Source organism: Thermobia domestica, unplaced genomic scaffold, assembly GCF_964235325.1.
Source record: "Thermobia domestica unplaced genomic scaffold, izTheDome1.hap1.1 HAP1_SCAFFOLD_967, whole genome shotgun sequence".
In the NCBI taxonomy this organism is placed as follows: Eukaryota; Metazoa; Arthropoda; class Insecta; order Zygentoma; family Lepismatidae; genus Thermobia; species Thermobia domestica.
Window position 1 is genome coordinate 38,366 of NW_027656677.1, and position 22,845 is coordinate 61,210.

The 22,845-nt window shown below is 34.7% G+C and overlaps 1 protein-coding gene across 1 annotated transcript in view; it reads left to right on the forward strand.

Moving 5' to 3' along the window:
• The window catches only part of LOC145677513 (bridge-like lipid transfer protein family member 1), a 29,486-nt gene that overhangs the window by 1,338 nt on the left and 5,303 nt on the right, over window positions 1-22,845 (forward strand). The window contains exon 2 of the mRNA XM_081747988.1: window positions 11,204-11,479. Coding sequence (XP_081604114.1) covers window positions 11,239-11,479 — 241 coding nt within the window. The 5' untranslated portion in view covers window positions 11,204-11,238. The remainder of the gene's footprint in view (window positions 1-11,203; window positions 11,480-22,845) is intronic.

A 22,845-nucleotide genomic window follows, 5' to 3' on the forward strand; every position in this document is an offset into this window, starting at 1 on the left:
CGAGACTCTTATATATTATCAAGCACACAAACGATCAAATTATCCATATCTTTCTTGTAAATTTTAAAAATTTCGCTGGAAACGGACGCCCAACTTTGGAACTTAACCCGCGGCTATAAACATAGGACTATACGGCGAGCGGAGGGAACTACCTGGCGCAAGGTAATCGAACAGTTGCATTGTTGGAAAGAAACGAGCATTTATGTTATCAACATGGCGAATGTACAAGGGCAATGAACTAACAGTTTTAACATTTGTGAAGCAATACGTTGATAACGAGCAAAATCTTCTAAAAGTTTGTGAAGAGCACGGATTAATAAACCTAATAACAAAATGCAGAAAGTGTATAAAGGAGATAACAGCGAAAAAACGTGGCGAAAGCGGACGCCCAACTTCGGAATAAATGTCCTATAATATGCTATTATTTCGTCAGAAAATTCATGCCTTAGAAGTAGTTTCTTAAAGCCCAACCCATCTGGACTCATAAGTTTTTTTTTTTTTTTTTTTTTAATATTTCAATGTCTTTGGGGTAAAAGTGTTAAAATGTGATTTATATTTCAAGATTATCATTGTCACAACTTGCAACAATTTTCTGTTCACTGCTGTTTTGAAAAAATGGCCGCCATTTTGAAATTTTACATTAGATCGCCGAGAATATCTATACAGCAAATTTAGTGTGTTTCGTGCATGTACCCTGAAAATTTAAACTTAAAGACCGAAATTTGCGCTTTGTAGCATGGATACTCGCTATTTTTTTTAAAAAAAAGATTGCCGCCGTTTTTAAATTGTACGTTATGCTGCCAAAATCTATACAGGAAACTTAGTGTGTCTCGCGCTTGTGTCGTGAAAATTTAAACTTAGAAGACCGAAAGTGGTACCCTGTAGTATGTGTGGTAGGCCTACAGGCAGACAAACGAACAAATGTAGATCGAATCATCTCAGGAGCCTCAGTGACGTTCGCCAAATATGTACACCAAATATATTGATTTAAAACAAAGATATAATTGACGTTTTATAAAATAAATGTTTCAAATTGTCTTGCCAGCGTAAAATAAATGGTTTTATTGTTGAAGTATTCAATTCCGATGGTTTGTGCGTTCAATTAAGGGAATTTTCCGAGCACTTGTTGAAAGACGGTTCTTTCCAGAAAATTAATCTAAAACAATTAACAAAGAAATAGTTCATATTTTATAAAATAAGTGTTTCAACATGTCTTAAAGGCATATATTCCGAAGTTAGGCGTCCGCTTTCGTCAAGTTTTTTCACTGATATCTCCTTTCCACACTTTCTGCAATTTGTTATTAGGTTCATTAATCCGTCCTCTTCATAAACTTTTAAAAGATTTTGTTCGTTATCAACATATTGCTTCACAAATGTTAAAACTGTTAGTTCATTGCCCTTGTACATTCGCCATGTTGGTAACATAAATGCTCGTTTCTTTCCCACAATGCAACTGTTCGGTTACCTTGCGCCAAGTAGTTCCCTCCGCTCGCCATATAGTCCCATGTTTATAACCGCTTATATATAACAAATAAACAGATTTTTCGAGACTCTTATATATTATCAAGCACACAAACGATCAAATTATCCATATATTTCCTGTAAATTTTAAAAATTTCGCTGGAAACGGACGCCCAACTTTGGAATTTAGCCCGTCTTAAATGAAATTAAATATCTTCCAGCGTAAAATAAAGTTTTATTATTGAAGTATTCAATTCTGATGGTTTGTGCATTCAATTGCAGGAATTTTCCGACCACTTCCTTCACGATTTTTTTTTCTTTCGAAAATGCAGCTTTATTTACTGTACATCGAAACTTCCCCTAGTACGAAAGTTTGAATTCAGCACTCGAAATAATAAGCGTTACATAGTTTTCGTAACTTTAAGCATTAAGCTTCTTAAATTTGTCAAGAATTTTTACGCTATTGCTGGTGTCGATTCTACAGAATGCTTATTTGAAGAGTAGTAACAAATGACTAAACTAAACTATTGTTGTTGGAAAACCAAATTTTACTGAAGAATACTTGTGTTATTATCAAAGATAAGAAATAATACTAATAGTTTTACTAATTTATTTACATATTTACTGGTAGTACCAACACCTATGGCCTTAAACCCGTCAAAAGTATGAGGGATAACGTCCCTCGCAGTCGACAAGCACACTATTCACGGAAAGTATTTTCTAAAATATAAAATTGCATATTTTTCGTCAAATAGGCTATAAGTATAATCCATACATTAATTTATTCTATAATTATCTCAAGCTAAAGCATGTTTTTTTATTCATTCAACGGAACTTTATGAGATCTTATGTTGAATGTTGTATACCTTAACGTGAAAACATCTAATTCGCACAAGGAAAGTCCAAAACACTTTCAATGTGATCACCTTATTTGTACCAATAATATACTAACAAAAAACTCAAAAACCCAGGTGGGTCCAACCCGGAAAAACTCACCGGGTTTTTTCTGGCTGGGCTCACTTGGGCAAACCCTGGTTTCTTAAGGTAGAAGTTGCATGAGTGCAGATGTGTTACAAGGACTTCCTCTTACGAGAATAAATACGCATCCAGACGCATCCTATAAAACTCGCTATGTGACTGTGCTAAAAGCTCAAACCAAGTTGTGCTAAGTGGCCACTAAAAGTGAGATTGCTATATAACTGATTCTGTACAGCAGGCAGCCAAGTGCGGGGATGCATCCGCAGAGAAGAGACGCATCAGCAAGGAATAGTATGCGCATAAACGAGGATAGTATAACAGACATTTGATACCGCAAATGAATCACGTTAGTTAGAGCATTTGTAATAATTTCAGTCTTGTAATTCTATACTTGCGGACATAAAACACAGGTTTCGTATGTTGTGCAGAAATACTTCACCGGTGGAAATTAATTTGTTACACAATCGTCTTTCGTATATACTCATTCATTTTAACCCTAGTATAGCTCTTGTAATGACGTCACACTTGTAACATTGTACTTCTAAACATGAAATACTGGTTTTCTACATTGCAAAAAATTCTTTCAACAGTTGAATTTAATATCCTACACAATCCTCTGTCATATGCATCCACTCACTTTAACTGTAAAATTACAATTTTTATGATGGGCCATACAAACAAAACTTCTTAAGATGGTGTACACGTAATACTGCTGCTTGTTTTAATACCCAGTAAGTAAATAGAAATACTGGCAAACCTATAGTATAAGCAATGAGAGGACCCCTCCTAGCTCTTTTTGACTCCACCTTATTACATGTCCCCTTACTAACGGCAGTTTTTTTGCATTTTTCCTCACAGTGTTCATATCGTATCGTCGCTACTGGATATAAGCATATGCGACGGTTAGATATATTTTTAAATAGTTTAGGTGAAAAATTACTAAAACTTTTTTATGTTTTAATGTAACAAAGGTAAATCAATCAAACCAAACCTAATCGTAAGCTTAAGGAAAAGGAAAGAAAAATAGCAAGTCCTAAAATGAGTTTATTCTCTGGATGATATGCCTGTACAGTAATTTACCCCAACACATTTTCTTCGAAATATTCATATATTTTTCCAAATTTGATCTCTGTTACAATTTTAAATTTGGTATTTAACTATGCGTATTCCCGTTGGGGCATGCGGTCGAAAAAGTGTAAGAATTCATGCCAACCAATCTGAATTAGATTTTCCTGGGTTTCTTTTCATTCACACCAGACTAATGCCGGGATGGTACCTAACATATAGGCCTCCTTTCTTCTTTCTCTTTCCCCGGATAGTGTGTTCGTCGAAGGACGTTATCTCTCATATGTGGCGGGCTAGCATGGCCATAGATACCGAAAGCCCAGAAATCTAAATTCTGAATCCTTAATTACGTTGTACATCAATGTATGCAGTTTAACTCAGAAATTTATATAAAATTACTATAATGAATGATTGTAGTTTAATGGGGGAATCAGCATCGAGGCTATTTGTTCCCGTCACGAGAAGGCGAATGACCAACACATACTGTATATTAAAACTTCATAATAGAATATCTTAAAAGTGTATTTCAGATCAAAGACAAAATAAGACATTAAAAACAAACAAACAAACAAACAAACAAAAAAAAAAAACTATCAAAAATAAAACTGGGGTCGTAAAAAACAACTAAAAGCAGGTGTTTTGTAAAGACATTCTGTAGGCTTATTATAAAGCTTTGGGAATCGGTGCAGGTAAGTACACAAGGCAGCAAAAGCTAAAACGCAAGATCGGGAACAAGCTTAATTGCTATTAGTTCAGCAGTAAATACTGACCACATGTGTTGCATACCACATTCTGAGCTTTCCTCTACTGAGACGAAGGCGCAGCCGAGAGAATCTTCTTGTTTTTGAACCATCTGTATATATCACATCTAGTGTTGTAAATAGAAAAAAAACGGTTCGTTTTTTTTCAGAAATGTGCGTTTTTTTTAGAAAAAAAACATTGCCTCTCGTTTTTTTTCTAAATTTCGTTTTTTTTCAAATAGTCATTTGTAATGCATCTTACGTCTATTTAAGTATGAAATATTTTTATGTAGGTGTAATCACCGTATAATGCAACATAAATTAAACGCTAGATACTGATACGCTACAAATATTTTACAATTTACATGAATACCATACCTATTAACAATTCGGGTTTCAGCAGTTTTCATCAATATCAACTAAGAAATAAAAGTAGAAATTACATTTTGTTTTTTCGTGAACGCAGGTCTTTAATAAGTACGAAAATAATGTCACGAACAGTATAAAATTCCAACAACTTGTCTAAAGGTAAAAACTAATACTAATTTGCCTAATAGTATTTTTCTAAATGTCATATATAAATAATTTGTCGACTAAACATATGAAGAGCCGGCTCTACCATATATGCAGTGGCGTATTTACGATTTTGTTTCGGGAGGGGGTTTGCTAACTTTCGGAGGGCTTTGCCTGAAATGTGAAAATTCTGCAAGATATTTCATATACTTTACTATAGTAAGTAAGATTTCGGGGGGGTTTAAGCCCGGAAGCCCTCCTAAATACGCCACTGTATATATGCAACACGTGCATTTGCGTGGAACGGCAAGCTTGGATGGTCCGGCAAAATCTGTCATAAGTATATTATTTAAATTAAATATTTCTTGTTGGAAACATACTTCATGATGATGGTAGTTATATTTACTAAGCTGACCTTCTATTTGAATACTACATTCATAAATTATGTTTAGGTTGCATTAGTTTAAGGCCACATGGACAATGCTAAAGCAAATGGTCGAATAAATCCGAACACAAATTGCTTGATTGTTGTCAAATGCAAGTATTCAATTCTCGAATAGTAGTGAATATCTGTTCCATTTAGTAAAAAAAAAAAAAAAATGAAATCTTTGAGTTTACGTCCCACGGTTATGCCGGTTAGGCTAAAGGAGACGGTGATGATGAGTAATGAATGAAATGGTGGAATGAAGAAAGTGGGAGGAAAGGGAGAACCCCGAAAAAACCCACGCACACGGTGTTTGTTCACCACAAAGTTCACTTGGCGGGGGCGGGGATCGAACCCGTAACCCCAAGCACCAGAGGTGAACGCTCTACCACTGAGCCACCGCGGCCCCCCTTCCATTTAGTAAGTTATCACAGTTTTGATATGAAAGTAGTCTTGTTTTTGTCAGAAGCAAGTTCCTTATCATTGAAGATAGAAACAAGTTTTTTTTTTAAATGTTAGAAGATGTAAAAGAAAAATCAACAAATAAAGATAAAAGAGCTAGTTGCACTGGAATTGCAAACTGATACATTGAGATTGAAGCTCGATAGTGAATTCTATAAAAAGGATTACCATCTTTCCTCTGCAGGTGTGTTTGCTTTATCTTTCACTATCATAATAGATTAACATTTAAAGAAAAAAAAAACAGACACAACGGAATTGCATTTTTAGTAAGTATTTAAGCCTTTCTGAGTGCGACTGCGCTTACCCTCACCTTTGTTCTTCATGCTGAAGTAGCATACTTACAATCATGACTTTTTTAAGATTTGTTCTTTCTGGAGAAAGGGGAAGGCGGCAAATTAGGCCATTGCACGAGGCGACAAATTGACTAGGACCTGAATAAAGGATGACTCAATTTGAAGTAATGCAGGGTGTTTCAAAATTAATATTAGGGTTTTGAAACTTTGTAGTATCTATTACAATTAATTTGCAATTATAAATATTATATCAGATGAAAGAGCAGCTCAAACAGTTTTGTACGCACGCATGTACGTGCATTGTTTCTTCTGTCTGCCGTTAGAAAAAGCAAGTAGCAAAGATGGAGACTGTGTTTTAATAAAGACTGAACCTGTACAGTGCAACCGTCTGCGTGAAGAATATTAAGGAGACGCTTGCAACTACGCCTTTATTGTTTGCAGTTGCTACAGGTCTAAAACCTACAGACTACGGTTTACGTGCCAATTTCGCAAGTGAAATATTCCTGCATAACAATGAAGATTTTCTGGATCGTGTCGTCTACAGTGATAAATCGATTTTTCACCTAAGAGCTACTGTGAACACTCATAATGTTTGCATCTGGCCGTCAGGAAATCCTCAGGAGATGGTACAATTGAAACGAAACTCCCCAAAATTGAATATGTTTTGTGCCATATGGGCCTTTCTCGCCTATCGACTAGATGTGTGCCGTGTGATGAATGAATCTGACATTGAACACTTGTAGCAAAGACTGTTTGAGGTCTCTTTTACTTGATGCATTGCTTATAATTGTACGTAAAATGTAATAAGTACTACGAAGACTTAAAACCCCAAAATTTATTTTGAAACACCCTACATTTCTCACCAACAGTGTTGGAACTAAGATGTAAAAGGAGATAAAATTTTCCTTATAAAGTTATTGTTTACAACGATATTATTATTAGTCGAGACTATAACTACAACAACAACACGAGTTAGTAGTCAAAAAAATGTAATCAAATGTGTACTCGGTGGCCCAGGTGGCCAAAGTGGCACACACAGGAGTGTCACTTGTTTAATTCGCTCCAGTGTGGACACTAATTAAGATATCGGGATATTATTCTTGCAAAATGTGGTTGCACTATAGTTTATCATATTAATTTCTTTTTTTTCTGGTGTCGAATTTCCTTCTCGAATTTCACCTCAGTAAAAAATTCGAGAATTTTCTAATTTCGAATTTCCTTTACTTTTTTTCCCTGTAGCTTCCTTGGTTGTAGAAAGACATCCTTAAGACTTGCCAGGTAGATACCTCGGATGGATACCTAACTGTTGACATCAATTGGACGGGTCTCCACGCAGTGTTGCCAATTAGGGAAATTAAAATTCTCCTATATTTGGGCAAAAAATTTGAAATTTTTGTTTATAAATCCGTACCTATACGTCCGAGTGCAAGTCAACTTGCGCCAATCGAACATTTGTCCTTACTTAACAAACGAAAGTAGAGATCGTTACAATGGGTTAATTAGGGGACGCACGTAAAATTCGTATTTAGGTTCTAGCCCTTGATTTTTCTAGTTTTTCCTTACTTTTCTGTTTACCGTAATATAGTTTTGGTAATTAGAAGCTTTGTTCCTTAAATATCGCCATAATACTTGTAGGATATATTAGTGGTGTACCAATGTTTAATTTAAGATAGTTTGCGTCTGTCTGGTTGCAGTGTTGCCAGCTACAGGATATTTTAATTCCAGATTTTAGGGGGAAATTTTGGAAAAATTATGTGTTTTGTCTCTATTATTTCACTCTTGTTGGCTATATCGGAACAAACGTACCAGTATCTGGAAGTCTCGTCTTTGCTCTACACAACGCACTATAGAAAGTTTCAATAGGATAATTAGGGGAAGTACAGTTGAGGTTTACAGTAGACCTTGTTCTCTAATTGGAAAGATAACTGTGATTTTTTTTTTAAGGTAGAATGAGATATTTTTTTATTGCCTTACTTTATTAGATATCGTCACAAAACTTGTAGGATATATTAAAGGGATACAAAAGCTTATTGTAAGATAGTTTCTGTGTGTCTGATAGTAGTGTTGCTAGCTACAAAAAATTTTAATTCCAGATTTTAGGGGCAAATTTTGGGGAAAATTCCCTTTTTTATTTCTATTATTTCCTTCTTGTTGGCTACATTCGAACAAATGTACCAGTGTCTAACAGCCTCATCCATAGCCTACACAGCACACCATAAAAAATTTTCACTAGAATAATTAGGGGAAGCACAGTTGAGGTTTGTAATAAACCATGTTCTGGAAATGGTAAGAAAATGGTGAATTTCTGAAGTAGAATGAGATTTTTTTTAAATTTCATGCTTACTTTGTTATACATCGCCATGATACTTGTAGGATATATTCTTTGAGTACTATGGTTTATTTTCAGATAGTTTTCGTCTGTCTGATGGCAGCGTTTCCAGCCAAAACAATTAATTCCCACTGTTAGGTGAAAAATTCGGAAAATTTCCTTTTCCCCCTCTATTATTACCCTCTTACTGGCTACATTGAAACAAACGTACCACTACCTGAAAGCTTCCTCTTTTCCCTACAGAACGCACCATAAAAAGTTTCAATAGGATAATTAGAGAAGCTGTACCCCTGCATATTTGATTTTTGCCTCTGAGGCGTAAAAAGTGTCAAAATTTCATGTGTATGACAGAATTTTTTCTTTCCCTCTTTGAATGGAAGCCAGCGACTTCAGGATTTCCCTGTACCTTGTCAACACACCAAAGATTTGTTTAGGTGACTTGAACCCATATAGCAGCAGTGGTGCTAGATACAAAAAAATTTTTGAAATTCGGTTAGGGAATTTTTGTAAATTTTCACTCCTACATTTCCCTCAATAATTTCCCACCCATTGGTAACACTGCAATGCAACTTACACCAAAGAATAGCCACATCCATTTTCTTAAAAACAAGGCCTTAACCATATCAATCGAATGAATAGTTTTTGAGCAATAAGTCACTAACTGGTAATGTAGGAAAACGCCAAAAATGACCTGGGACCGAAAGGAATAATCACACAATTTTGCTCGTATAGGTTCAAAGAAACAAACGATTTGTAAGTTACGAGGGCTTCGACTCAAGTTCTGTTGATTATTTCAATAATCTGCAACATAAATCAATAAATAATAGTTGCCAGAAAAAAAACAGACTTTTGAAAAAAAACATGAAAAAGAACGATGTTTTTTATTGAAAAAAAAACTTCACAGAAAAAAAACCGTTTTTTTACAACACTAATCACATCAAAATCTGGGTACTGTTGAAGTAAGGCTCCAAACTTTTGCTGGAACTCGTGAGTACTCGTATGCTGTTTGGTGTATGACAACAACCAAAAGTCGAACATAGGCGGAGTCAGCCACCATAGTGGAACAGCACAAACATGCTACAAAACAAAAAGCTTACCACACAAATTCGTCTGTGCCGGAACTTTCGTAAGCACGAATACCATGGGCGTCTGGTCCGAGATAGTCTATTGGTTGTATGTCTGGCCACCACGCAAAGGAATGCTGCAAGTGTAATCAGACATACAACGCACATAGCCTGTATATTTAAGTAGTAGTCTCTCGTGACGATAGGCTAACAATGGTTCATTTGCTTCAACATAGAGGCTAGTTACAGGGTTAGTGCATGAGGCACCAGTAGCTAGTCAAAGTCCCAGGTGATGTACAGTGTCAAACTACTTCAACAGGGAGGAACAGGCTGATAAGTGTAAATAACACAACCATAAACTAACTTGGATCCAATACGATAGATTACGATATGATCGTAACAAAACTATACGATCAGTACTCGAGTGCGCTGGGAAAGTACTCAAAGCAGGTTCAGAGCTCGGAGACAGGAATACTTAAATTGATTTAAGTTTAGCGTCGCTTTCAGCTACGAGGCTATATTAGACGTGGACCTATAGCTTTAACATGGGATCCGAATTACATGAACTCCCATCGGAAATCGAACCCGGATCTTCTACGCCAAAGACACGTACGCTAACAGACAACAATAAGCTGTCGAATAGTTTTCTGTTTGAAAGGCTAGGCAGTCCGTAGACCAAACGGAATGATCACCCTTACATTTGACACATAAGGGCTTGAACACTGTAGGGATTCGCACCATGACTTCCCAGGACATAATTCACATGAAAACTGGCGTCACATTAGAAGAAGTACTGGTGTGCCTGAAATGCCAACATTTAAAACAGCGAAGAGTACTAGGAATGTAGAATATAACTTTCAGTCGATTATGCCCATCCTTCACGAATTCCGGGAGCGTAGGTAAACTGAAAGCAAGAATGTGACTCAGTAAGAACTAGTTATCCTGACTTGTTACTGTTAATCCGAGCGATTTCCCGGACATGTTGGTCTACCAGTTCATGTTTTAACGTCCTCTTCAGTGGCGTTTAGGAGATATCAGCGAGAAATTACCTAACAGATATTCAGTAGACTATAAGGTTCTAATGATACAGAAACCAGTCTAATACTATTAGCTTCACAATTTGCTTCGTATCTACCATTTGCACTAAGAAAGTGTCTTTTTGCAGCTTTGGAATGTCTTTGACTTATCAGGCTATGTAGGTGATAACTTTGTAGTGGGGACAAATCCGTAGTACTATTCGGACAGTTAGATTCATCAATTTCTTCTTTCGTATGTTTAAAGACTTTTCTGATTTTAAGCTTAAACTGTTAAAGTTCTTTTTACTATTTACGCACTAATTGAAAATTTTAATTTTCAAGCGCCATTAAGCAGGATTGGCTGGTTTAAACCAGTTGGTTTCATTTCTTTTCTTTTTTTTAAAGGAAAAAAGACGAAAATTGCTTTAAATCGTGTGAACTTCATGATGACATATCGAACCACCTGCATTAGTTTCATCTCTTTTTCACCTTTTAATCAAGGCATCCCATGTTCAATTCTGGGTCGAATCACAACCACCCTTCTTGCAAGTGTAAACCAAGTAGCGGCATTTATTTTATGCTTTTATCTTTCAGCTTTCAATTCAGTATAATAATTAATTACATACTTATGGTTCGATACTCTATAACTTAAGATCAGATCGTATGCATTATGTATCTTTTTTTTTTTTTTTGTTTGTTCTTCATTGCTATTGTGTTTTATGCGTATATATGTATATGTTGATAATTTCAGTATTATAATTTAGTAGATATTATGCGCTATAAGTAATGTATCTCTAGCTATTTGCTGTTGGACTATTTTATAGTGTAATATATCATAAATTTATAATCTTTTATTAGGTGGATGAGAGGAGTTGATTAACACACGGAGCAACATGGTCGCCCTGTCTGTCTTTATAGATGCTGAAGGGAATCAGTCGGGGGCAGAACATTGGAACTTCAGTAAAAATGGACTGGATGAATTTACTTTCGATGGAAATTTTGCAGTATTGCTCTGTTCGTTAGTGACAGCCATAGTATGGGTTATTTACATTACTTATTACAACTCCCGTGTTGTAGGGTATTTCCTTACGAAACTGCTCAACCGTTTTGTGAAACAAGGCTATGTCAAAGTAGGTAAGGAGTTTAGTGTATATTAAAAGGTAGAAATTATAAATATTTTAATGTTAGACCATCAGTTAAGTGCTAACGCTTCCAGGACCCAATATGCTAAAATGTTCGAAATTTTTCATCACTTAAACTTGCATGTTATAATTAGCATAATTCCCTTAGTAGCATATAACTTATTCTTTCACTACCTTCTTCGAGTGACATGAAATTCGCGAGATTTCAATAGTGCTTTCATTCAAGCGCATGCACTGCTGGTCATAATATGGTTGTGTTTGATGTACTGACGTACTGATGTAGTTACATAGTTGTGCTAAGAACAGTTGATAAAGTCCTTAAAATTCTCAATAACGTTGCATTTTGACAGTTGCGGAAGTCAAGAGAATACCTGGAAATCGCTCTAATCATGAAACAAAGCGACACCTCCTGCATTCTCAGTTGAAGCTTAATGTGGTTGGATTCCACGTCAAGCTGTAGTTTCACATAACATGCAGCCTCTTTGTTGAAAAAGGACGTCAATTGTTCAGGACGGGAACAATGTGCACAATGCGAGTTTGAGTTATCTTTCAGATATGACTCGTCGTTACAAGGAAATATGACTGGTATAAAGAGATAAGAATAATCTATAGCAATCTGTGACACATCAAGAGAAGCTCTAATGTTGGTAGTAGTAATATTTTTGTTAGACAGATGGAACCAAATAATTTGAAATCGATTGTTTACCAGTGTAATTATTTTGAATATTTATTTATTTATTTATTTATTTATTTATTTATTTATTCTAGGGCTACGGTTTCTTAGTGGAAGAGCGTTCACCTCTGGTGCGTGGGGTTCCCGGTTTGGTCCCAGTTCGCGTCAAGTAGGCTTTGTGGTGGACAAACTCCATGTGCGTTGATTTTTTGGGGGTTCTCCCATTTCCTCTCCTTTTCTTCATTCCACCATTTCATTCATTTCTCATCATCACAGTCTCCTTTAGCGTACACGACATAAGCGTTGGACGTAAAACTGAAAAAAAATCCATTTCGGTTTTATTTATTTATTCATTTCAACTAGTGTTAAGATAGATACTTCGAAAAGTATCTACTACTTTTGTGTCTACTTAAAACTTATTATTGTATAATTTTTATAAATGCATAAAGTATATAGAAGAATTATCATCAATCTGTGCTCTTAATTTTGTTATTGAAAATTGTTTGCGCTTGGAGTCAGTCACTCAAAACATTGTGGAGAACCATCTGGATATACAGCAAAGAAATTTAACCACTTTTCAGCTCTTTTGTATACTTAGTTTATTTGTTTTTTCGATGATTCACATCTCATTAACGCCTTCAAGTTACAGAAGATCCTTTTAAGAATTTTACATGTAACGAGATATAGATTACCAAAGACGACATGAACGAGTGTTGAAATGGTATATTAAGAAGTCTTAACTGGATGCAAAGATAAGACATTCTTTTCGTTTTTCAATATCTATCATATAGTATCTTTAAATAAAAACATACTTCACATTATCTCTGCATTTAAGATATTAACACATCTTTGAATTAGTATAAACCTTTTGAATTCCTGAGAAAATAACATTCAAGATTTCGGAAACTTTATCAAGTTTCCATTATCAAGGACCGTAGAGACTTATAACATATTCATCAAAGAGCTTTTCACATGCTTAAACTTCGGTCTTCAATAAGTATCGTCAATTTTCTTTTAAAAAACGTATCTTATTTTTTTAACCTGGTAACTTCTTTAAATAGCTCACTCTTTTGGGCTCCCACTTAAAAAAAAAAATGAATTAAGCTTAGTGCAAGCACTTAACATGAATAGAATATACCTATTACAATTTCATTTTCTTTAGCAGGTAAATGAAAGTATTTTGAGTATGAAATCCCGGTCTCCCACCTTATGCGCTATGGAATTTAAACTACTATGATGTGGCCATATCCTTTATCTCTATGCATCGACGATTATTAATTTTAATAGGAGTCAGGATATCTCGAAACTTGTACATGAAAAATTTGGTATAACCAGGAAATTTGTAATTTAATAAATCATTGATTATAGTTTACACAATTTTATCAGTAAATAAATGTGAAACCAAAATGTAGCTGTTTAATTTTTGTTGATGTAATATGAAATGATGGCATTTTATATCCTATCCAAATTTCCTTTTTCCCTGTTTATTTATTTATTTATTTATTTTTTTCTTGTCATGAAAAATGCTTCAAAAAATTCTTATCAGTGATGTTTTGGCCTTCCGTAAAACCTTGAAATCTTCTAATGTATGTTAAGTTTCCTGCAAATACTTAGCGAACTCTGAGATAGCTTCTTTATCGTCTAGGGGTTCCTAAAATGTATTTTTATTCTGATGTCGAAATTCCTTTTTGTCGTACTTATGTAAATATCTAATCAGAAACAAGGTATTTTATATATTCTGCTTAAAGATTTTTTTTTTTAAATCAAAAAATAGCTTTTGTATTGACTAAGAGGTCGTTTCAAATTAATTGGTGGTTTCAAACTGTCTTTTAAATTATGTTTTAAAGACATGTTTTAAAGACATGTTTTATTTTCCGGAGTCTATATGATAAACTGGGGAATAATAGAAAGGAAACCCATTTATTCTTTTGTTTGTCACTTTTACTGTTGTTTCTCTGTTTGCGCCTGTCAACAATATCTAAGGCTTCAACGAGTGCTTTTGAAACATTTTTCAATAGGACAAAAAGTCCAAAATTAAACACCGAAAAAGAGAATGGATACCATCATCTCAAATTACATCAACAAAAGTTAAATAGTTGAATTTTGATTTCACATCTATTTCTTGATAAAACTGTGTAAAATATAATCAATAATTTATTAAATTATAAATTTTGTGGTTACACCGACTTTTCCATGTACACGTTTTGAGGAATTCTACTAGAATTAATTAATCACAGATACATATGGATAAAGGATATGGCACCTTTATAGTAGTTTGAATTCCGTGATTCATAGGACAGAGGCCAAACAAAATGTGAAGAACTGAACAAAACACTTCTATTTACATGCAAAAGAAAAAAAAATTAATAGGTATATTCTTTTAGTGATAAATGCACTTTCACTAAGCTTAATTCATATAAAAAAATAATATATTCAGAGTAGTTCCACAAAAATAAGGGGAATTACCTAAAGAAGTTACCAGGTTAAAAATAAGATGTTTTTAAAAGAAATTGAAGATAAAACTTTAAGATATACTTGCTGAATATGTTATAAGCTTCTATGATTCTTAATAATGAAAACTCGATAAGGTTGCCGAAATATTGGATGTAGTTTTCTTCAGGGAAAAGGTTTGTACTAATTTTACTGACAATATATATTCCATTCACTTTATTAGAATAATTATACATTTTTGAGCCTTTGCTTCTACCCAAAATTCGGATCTTTGTTCTTACTCCGCAGCCACAGCATAGTCGAGTTACTTAAGCAACTAAGCAAATCATTTCTTAAATAATAATAATAATTCGAATGTTACTAGGCTTGTTTTTCTGTACCCACCTTATAATTAATTTCTAATAAACATGTTAAATGTCAAACTTTTCTTATAATGTAACTGGCTTAAAGAGCAATCCGTAAACTCAAAAAATACTTCCCTTGCTCTGTTACTTCTTATGTTTCTTTTTTTAAAGTTTAACCTTACTGTTAACTGGCAGTCTCTCATTACGACTTTCCAACATTCTTAATGGACTTTTTTGAATACTACTGAAATTACCGTTTCACTGTAAGAAATGCAAGTACCTCCCTAAACTCATACGCTTGTCTTTGTCGTGTTTTAATTTGGTGATTTCATTTCGTGATTTTTATTTATTTATTTATTTTTTTTATTTATTTAAACATTTACAATCTTCACAACGGTCTTCTCATTCAATCACAAATATGGTGTCATCTCATCCCTTGAACCTCACGATTTCCTTCCTCCGTCACTTTGTATCCTTTCTAACCTATCTGATTCCCTACAATTCTCTCCTTGGTTCAGGTGTTGGTTCACGTGGTTCACTACGTGATAATAGTTTGCTAAAAGTATGCGCTGGTGAATGACTACGAGCTCTGTACAGTAAATAGTGTGATTGCTAATGGATTGAGAAGCAGTAACGTCGAATTAGTAAATAATTAGACATTATCTTCTTTCGTTAAGTATTGTTATCCTTGTCAATTGCTGGTGATTTTATTCTTGTAATATTTTTGGGCTCCAATATTCTTTAGTGTAGTTACCTGACGTATATCATAAAGGTTCGGCCACTTAGAAAATGGACTCTCCAACTTACTTATCTCTAATCTGTGTTTGTTGTTATCCTGTTCATTCTTGTTCACGTTCCATGCTACCACAGCTAGATCGCTGCCCGTGGTCACGGTTTCTATTAATTGTAAAACTTACGAGATTCATCTACGTTCATTTCCAGTGTGTGTGTGTGTAAGGGTTGGGGGGGAGACCTGGACACATTCCGTCTTCGACTGAATCATGAAGTGTCAGTGTACATGAGTATTTGTTGAACGATTATGGCTGACTGGCTAACGTACACGCTTTCTGTATACGTGATTCTGGGTTGAGTTTCAGTAGGGACTTTGCCTATCCGAGTGGTGGTTCTGATCCTGCCGTAAACAGCAGGTCCCGTCTCATACAGCCTTAGTTATGAAATGGGACGTTCAATCCGATCCAGTTATTTCAATCTAATCAACTATGAAAATGCATAAGAGAAAATTAATTGTATTTTTAGAAAATTTAAAATATGCTCTCATAATTAAATGAGAGAGAAATTACAAATCACAGTCTTCTAAATTTTTTGTTCGTCAGTGTTTACTGTGGTGTACAATTGCATCAAAATTTACATCTGTTAAATAATAATAACATAATCACTAATTTTATTACTTAATCTAGATAAAAAATTTGACACACACACATTGATAGGTGGTATGCAAACAAGTGTGAGCGTAATATGTTCTATTCAGAGAGTTATTGGTTGCACAAATAACAGGTGCAAGCTATTTCAAATATCTCCTGCAGGCAATTTACAGTCCCGTAAACGCGTTGGCTACTTGTCAATGACAGCGTGCACCAATTCCAAAGGAAAGCGTGCTATTACTCGTCCAAGGGTACGTTTTAGGGACGCAGTATCAAGGTCTGGTCTCGAGTTTTACATTAGCATTCTGACATCAGTTCCACATGTCGTAGTTCTAGGTGTTAAGGTCGGGACTACCAGCCCTTCATTCGTCTGCCTGCTTGTTGGAGCCACGTCTGAGTCGGCTTTGCCTTATCGGTGGGAGCTGAATCTTGTTGGAAGACCTAGTGGGTATTGGTAAAGAGAGTATAACTACAGATGTCAGAGTATCAGAGTGGTAATTCTGTAATATGCCATTACAGTCTAATGAGATTATGTTTTTAATAGGAGGGTGCCCGAAATTTTTTGCACCGACTGTACTTGACGTTCAACAAAAAATTTCTGGCTGTTCATATAATTCATAATATTGTTCGTTATTCTATTTCAAATTAACATGGAAAACTGTAAAAAATTCATTACGGATTATAGTTTTGGGAATCAATACCTTTATTTATATTTTAAATTAGTTATAAGCCTTGTATATGGATATGTAAATGGATTATTACAATTCTTACGGTGTCAGTGCTATCTGAAAATATAGATCCACTATTGGACGGAACTTTCAGATTAAATAACCAATCTAAAATTCGACAGAATTTTCAGGACCACCCTTCACCTCTCTTTTAGATACCTAGGTCCTTCTAAAATCTAGTTTAATCCAGATTTTACCAAATTTTATTCGTTTCAAAGCCCCACCGCCAAAATGCTTTGTTTTGATTGGAGGATAAACCCACGCTGTGATATTAGGGCGCAATTATTCCCATTCCTTGCAAGAATTTCACTGAAGACGCCGGACTAAGATCTTCCTAGCTCAAAACGTCGAAAAGGAGCTAGAAAAGCTGCAAACAAGGTAACATTTGAGATTTTATTAACATGTAAAATCGTTGGAAGTCTTAAGGAGCCAGAAACTATTAAATTTCATAGTAAAAAACTGGACTAAAAAAAGCTGAAATAGGAAGTGCAATATAGTGACGCCATGATTTCATCTTCCGATCGCTATGGACAGGATTCAGAAGTAGTGTGATTTCCGTTTTTCTTTCCTAAAACCGGTTCTGAAGATTAGTGTTTCCCCTGATATTTTCACCTCCAATTTTCCTGCTAATTGAGGGTTATAAGACCTGTCCATATATAGATTTGTTTATGTAGGTAGCGAGTGATTCTTTTTTTTTAACATATATGGCGGTATTTAATTTCGTTGTAGTTAAGATAGGTAGAATAATGCACGTGTAAATTTACAGTAAGGGCTCCTATCTGACTCCCAAATTGGGAGTACGGCTTCCAGCGGGATGAGTTGAACATGTAGTTTGTTCCGGGTTCCTGCCTCTTCAGGGCAGGGGTCCTATTGTTAGTCAACACTTTGATATGTCCCCTCGGGGGCATTGACTAAACAGGTTAAGAATGTGATTTAGTAAATACAAGGGCCGGTTGGCCCTGTTCCTTTCTTTCCCTTTCCTTTCGAGCCGATTTAAAATGGTAAAATCTGAATGTTGTCTGTGTATATTTATTAGTATAACATGTATTAATGATAGTGATGATTGGTGTGTATTGGCATGATGTGTCTTGTAGTTTAAGTAGTATGTGTATATTTGTAATGTAGTATCAGTGGTAGTGGTAGTTAAGTGATGAAAGAGTGTGTGAGATAATTAAACATGGACAGTGTAGTATTTGCTATGCGATAATTTTTTTTATTATTCCGTCATTAAGTGAACTCATACACAATATTTAAAAGTGAACATAATATAGTACAATAATTCCGTGTACAAGGTCACATTCAGTGGTTCAAGGGTTGATCATATCGTCGCTAGCCTCTAGTGTCGAAAGTCAGTACTAACCGCCATTCGTATATCGATGTTCTTAGTGATTTAGTTTTCATGGAATTGACCTTTCTTTTCGAAATAAAACCTAGAAGGTATAATTCACAGCCCATATGGATGTACAGTTAGGTCAAGTGACCCAAAATTAATATACCCTGAAAATTACAACATTCTGCTTAGTCTAGAAATTGAAATATTTAAGTAAATAAACAATACGTAATTTCTTAACAGAAGTCAGGCGATATGATGCTAGTTCTTCGCTTTGAAATTATATTAAATGTTCATTTTTTCTTCGTGGCTGCAGAATTTCATTGTTGCTGCAGAATTTTCGTAAAATTAAATATTATCGCAGATAATTCTATTTTCAGTGAACCTACGTAGGATTTTTTTTTTTTGTTCTTAATAAAGCTACCAGGTATTACATAGTATTGTGTGTGTGGTGAAAGAGTCTTGAGTTCGAGTGAGGTTGTGCGGTGATCGGAATGGGAAATGTTTGTAGTCACTATAGATTTTAAAGTGTTATGATGAAATGTGTATATAGGCTGGGCGTAGATAGAGGAAACAGGGTGTTTGTGAAATATAGCGTCGTAGTAAATGAAAAGAATGATGATATGAATATTATATGAATATTAATAAGTATATGAATATTGTAGTAAATGAATATAGATGATAGGACACCCATATAGTTAAATGTATAGTAGCCCAGTGAATACTTCGCCACGTGTGGATATATATATATATATTGAATAGATACGTGTAGCTACAAACATCTCAGGTTCTGACCCCTGCACCATATTATCACGCGGACCGGAGGGCGATATATAGTCGGACTATGGTAATACTTTGTAGTTTAATGTGTTATAATAATACTCAACCATAGTAATATCATCTGATAGAATAGGTAGCATCATATAATCGCTGACTAGACATATTGAATAATAAATTATGAAAAGACAATAGTAGCTATAGAACGGGGCCTAAGTGAATTATATTTTCTGGTCGGTTTTAAAATAGAATATCCTGCTCCGTGAGATTTTTTTTTCCTTCACGTTACCTACTCGGGCTAGCTTACAATGTTCATGGAGGCGACAGCTCTGACAGGGTTACAGAATCAAAACAATTAATTATTGAAATTTATTATCGCGTACCCGGATGTCGACCCCTAGTCCCTTTAAGTATTTTCATTTCTTTTCTTAGTTTAATTAGACGAGGGAAATTAGCGACATCCCAGACTGTGGCGTGTCTGCGCAGGGTAGCTATCGGTGATGTTTTGGTAATTGAAATCACCGATCCAAAATTCAGTTTATTTAATTTTTTTATTATTTTGGCAAATCATTAGTTAGGGATATCTTAGCTATTACTCTAGTTTCATTACTGTCCTTGAACCTTCTTAGTTCTTCTGAGGGGTCGAATATTTTTTTTCTTACTTAGAGATTTCAAAATTGGGGACGCATTTACCTGGTCCCTTCCCCCTCTTCTTTTTATCCTGCTGGTCTGGGCCGGATACGGGGATCGGATTTCAATCTTACAAGCAAATTCTTGTGGGATTGGGATCTGATGGACACAGAACTTGCATCCTTGGCAGCAGGGACTCCTTCTTAGTTTACGTATTTAAGTAAACTACCCTCTTTCGGCATATGTGAATATTTTTGGCTATGAGTTGTTATATATTTAAATTCGATTACTCTTCTGTGTAGTGAGTAGTACTTTAATCTTTCTTCTTTCGTTGGCGCCGCTTTCTCTCTCTTGTCTCTTCCTCCTTACTTCGAGATTTTTTTTTTTTAAATTTTCAACCTTCCCCCCCCCCCCCCCGATTTTGAACTTGTCGCTTACGATTTATTTAACGTACAACTCTGATCTGAAATTACCAGCTGAGATGTTGCAATACACAATTCATGGATAGAGTAGATAATGATTGGGTCCTCCATCACATTTTGACCTATCGCCGAAATGAACAAAGACTTCATATTTGACGACACTTCAATTACGTTCTGTCACTGTCGTCCTCTTAAGTTATTTTTTTTAATCCGTTGGTCACTTTCCTTTCTGTTTTGGTTTTCGATTACCTTGTAGTTGATCTGGGCCCAGAAATTGATTTTAGGTTATCTAGTTATATCTTTAGGAATGTTCTATGTTACGTGCCTGCCTCACAAAGTTTTTTTTATTATTTAAGCACGAATTGATTATATAAAAGTTAAAATTTATAGACGCGCGGTATCAGGTAAAAAATCGATTTTCTTTTTCATATGTAATGTCGGAAGTCATTTGTTTTCTTGGACAATGTTTTCAACCTTTTCAAAAATTATTGTTGGGGTGATTAATTTAAATGTGTGCGCATTTATAATAAATATATATATAGAGAGAAATGAATACGTCGAAATGTATATGTAAGTAGTATGTGAATATGATTTTAAAGTAAAAGTATGATATTAAATGTATTATGAATATATGTAAGAGCGCTCGTGTCTGTCCCCCCAAACGTGTATTGGTTGCTATAGTTTACCAGTAAGTTTTCCGACGAGTATAAGAATATAGATTTTGTCAAGAATACCGCCGTGCACTCAAGTAATTTTCCTTTTCTTCTGAATCGATGTAAATGATAACCTCTGTAATTATGTAATGGCATGTATTGAAAAGTAACGGCAGGTCTAAACGTAACCCACATCATGATGAATATTATCCCTGAACTACCAACCTAAAACCATTGTGGAAAGTGCACCTTGACTTCTTCTCACCTGCATATGTATCCTGTGACTTGACCAGTTTTTTTGTTTTCTTCTATCCTCAATTTAAACCATCACACTCCGTACTCCTGTGGAAGATCGTTTCAAATTCGAACCATATATACATATATACAAAAGTGATCTAAAGGAAAGGTCTCATGACGTGTCCCAGTGTTGAACAAGTAACTTGAAATTACTCAGTTAATAAATTCGTGAATGGACTGTCTAAGAGGAGAAACATCCTCTGGCGAAAGTGATTTTTCGAAATCCCTAGATGGGTATAAACATCGCAGTGTGCGAGTGCAGATATAAACTGCTAAAAGTTACGAACTAAATATAGTCGATGAATGGTTTTTGTAAACCAATAGTTATATATATATATAGATATATATATATAAACACAAACTAAGTTAAATGGAGCGAAATGTTTTTGGACACTACGAGTAGTGCGTGATTTGTGATTTGAACGCTCAAAATTATTAATATTTTATTCCTCAATGTGAGGTAGAGACTCATAAGTCCTAATACATCTAAAAGTTTTTTTTTTTCTTTTCTTTCCTCTTTGTCCATATTTTTTTTAAGTGAAATAAGTGTCTCCTTTGCGTATGTCGCAAGTCATAATTTTGCTTTAGCATGCCTAAGATATAATACATGTAATTATTTTTTTCTTTTCCATTTGTCAATATGATTGAATATATAAAAATTTACTAGAATATAACACTATGTACTCTATTAATATATAACCAAGAACTTTTGCTTTTAAGATTTTCTTTGTAATTATTTTTTCTTTTCACTATGAATGTAATAAATTATTTGTACCTTTGTAGTTAGTTGGTTTCCTTTGAACATATATACACTGTCCTGAGTGAGTGAGCGTGTGAATGCATGATAGATTTAATATAAGTAATTTTAGTGATATCATTTGTCATATTAACATCTGTAATATATGTGTCATGTTTTAATATATGTGTTAAGGTAAATAACCTAGGTCACGAAGGACCGCTACTAATGGTTTAAATCGGCTCTAGGAGTGAAACAAAAATAGCAGGATGAGCCTAAATACGACATCTTTCTTCCAGGAAGTTGAAATTCTTATTGATACGATACATAAATTTATATTGAGTTCATAAGTTTGATTTTTTTTTTTTTTTTTCTTGGCTAATTCATATGTGTGGTCGATCCTAGAGAACAGAGTTCAGATGCTGGATGGTTATCAATCACCGGTTGGAATAACAGTACAAAGAATGATTTCACTTTTCTCATTTCCAGGTCTAGGTCTGGGCAACCCCACGATCGTGGTGCCTGGAGCTAGGTCTGGGTGGTATGAGGGAACATGTGTCTATTCCGAAGCATTCCAAAATTGATTAGTCGTTAATAACATTTAGAATGATTCGTCTTTCAACGACTTTCTCGACTTCTTACTATATTTCCGGAATTATCCAGTAATCTGTTTCTTATTAAAATACCTTATTTTTTTTCTTCTTTTTCTACCTCCTTCTTTTACCCTTCTACTTTCTTCTCTTTCTTTTCTATTTCTGAATGAAAGAAAACGGAGTCATGACAGAGTAGTCGCTATTGGCACGGTCAATAAGTTGTTTCGATGAGTTTTCTTCGGGAGTCCGATATGGGATAATTAACAACAACAAGAAAGTTTATTGAAATTTACTTTATTGGAAAATAATCAAGATTTCAATTAGTAGGTGTTGTTTGGTAAT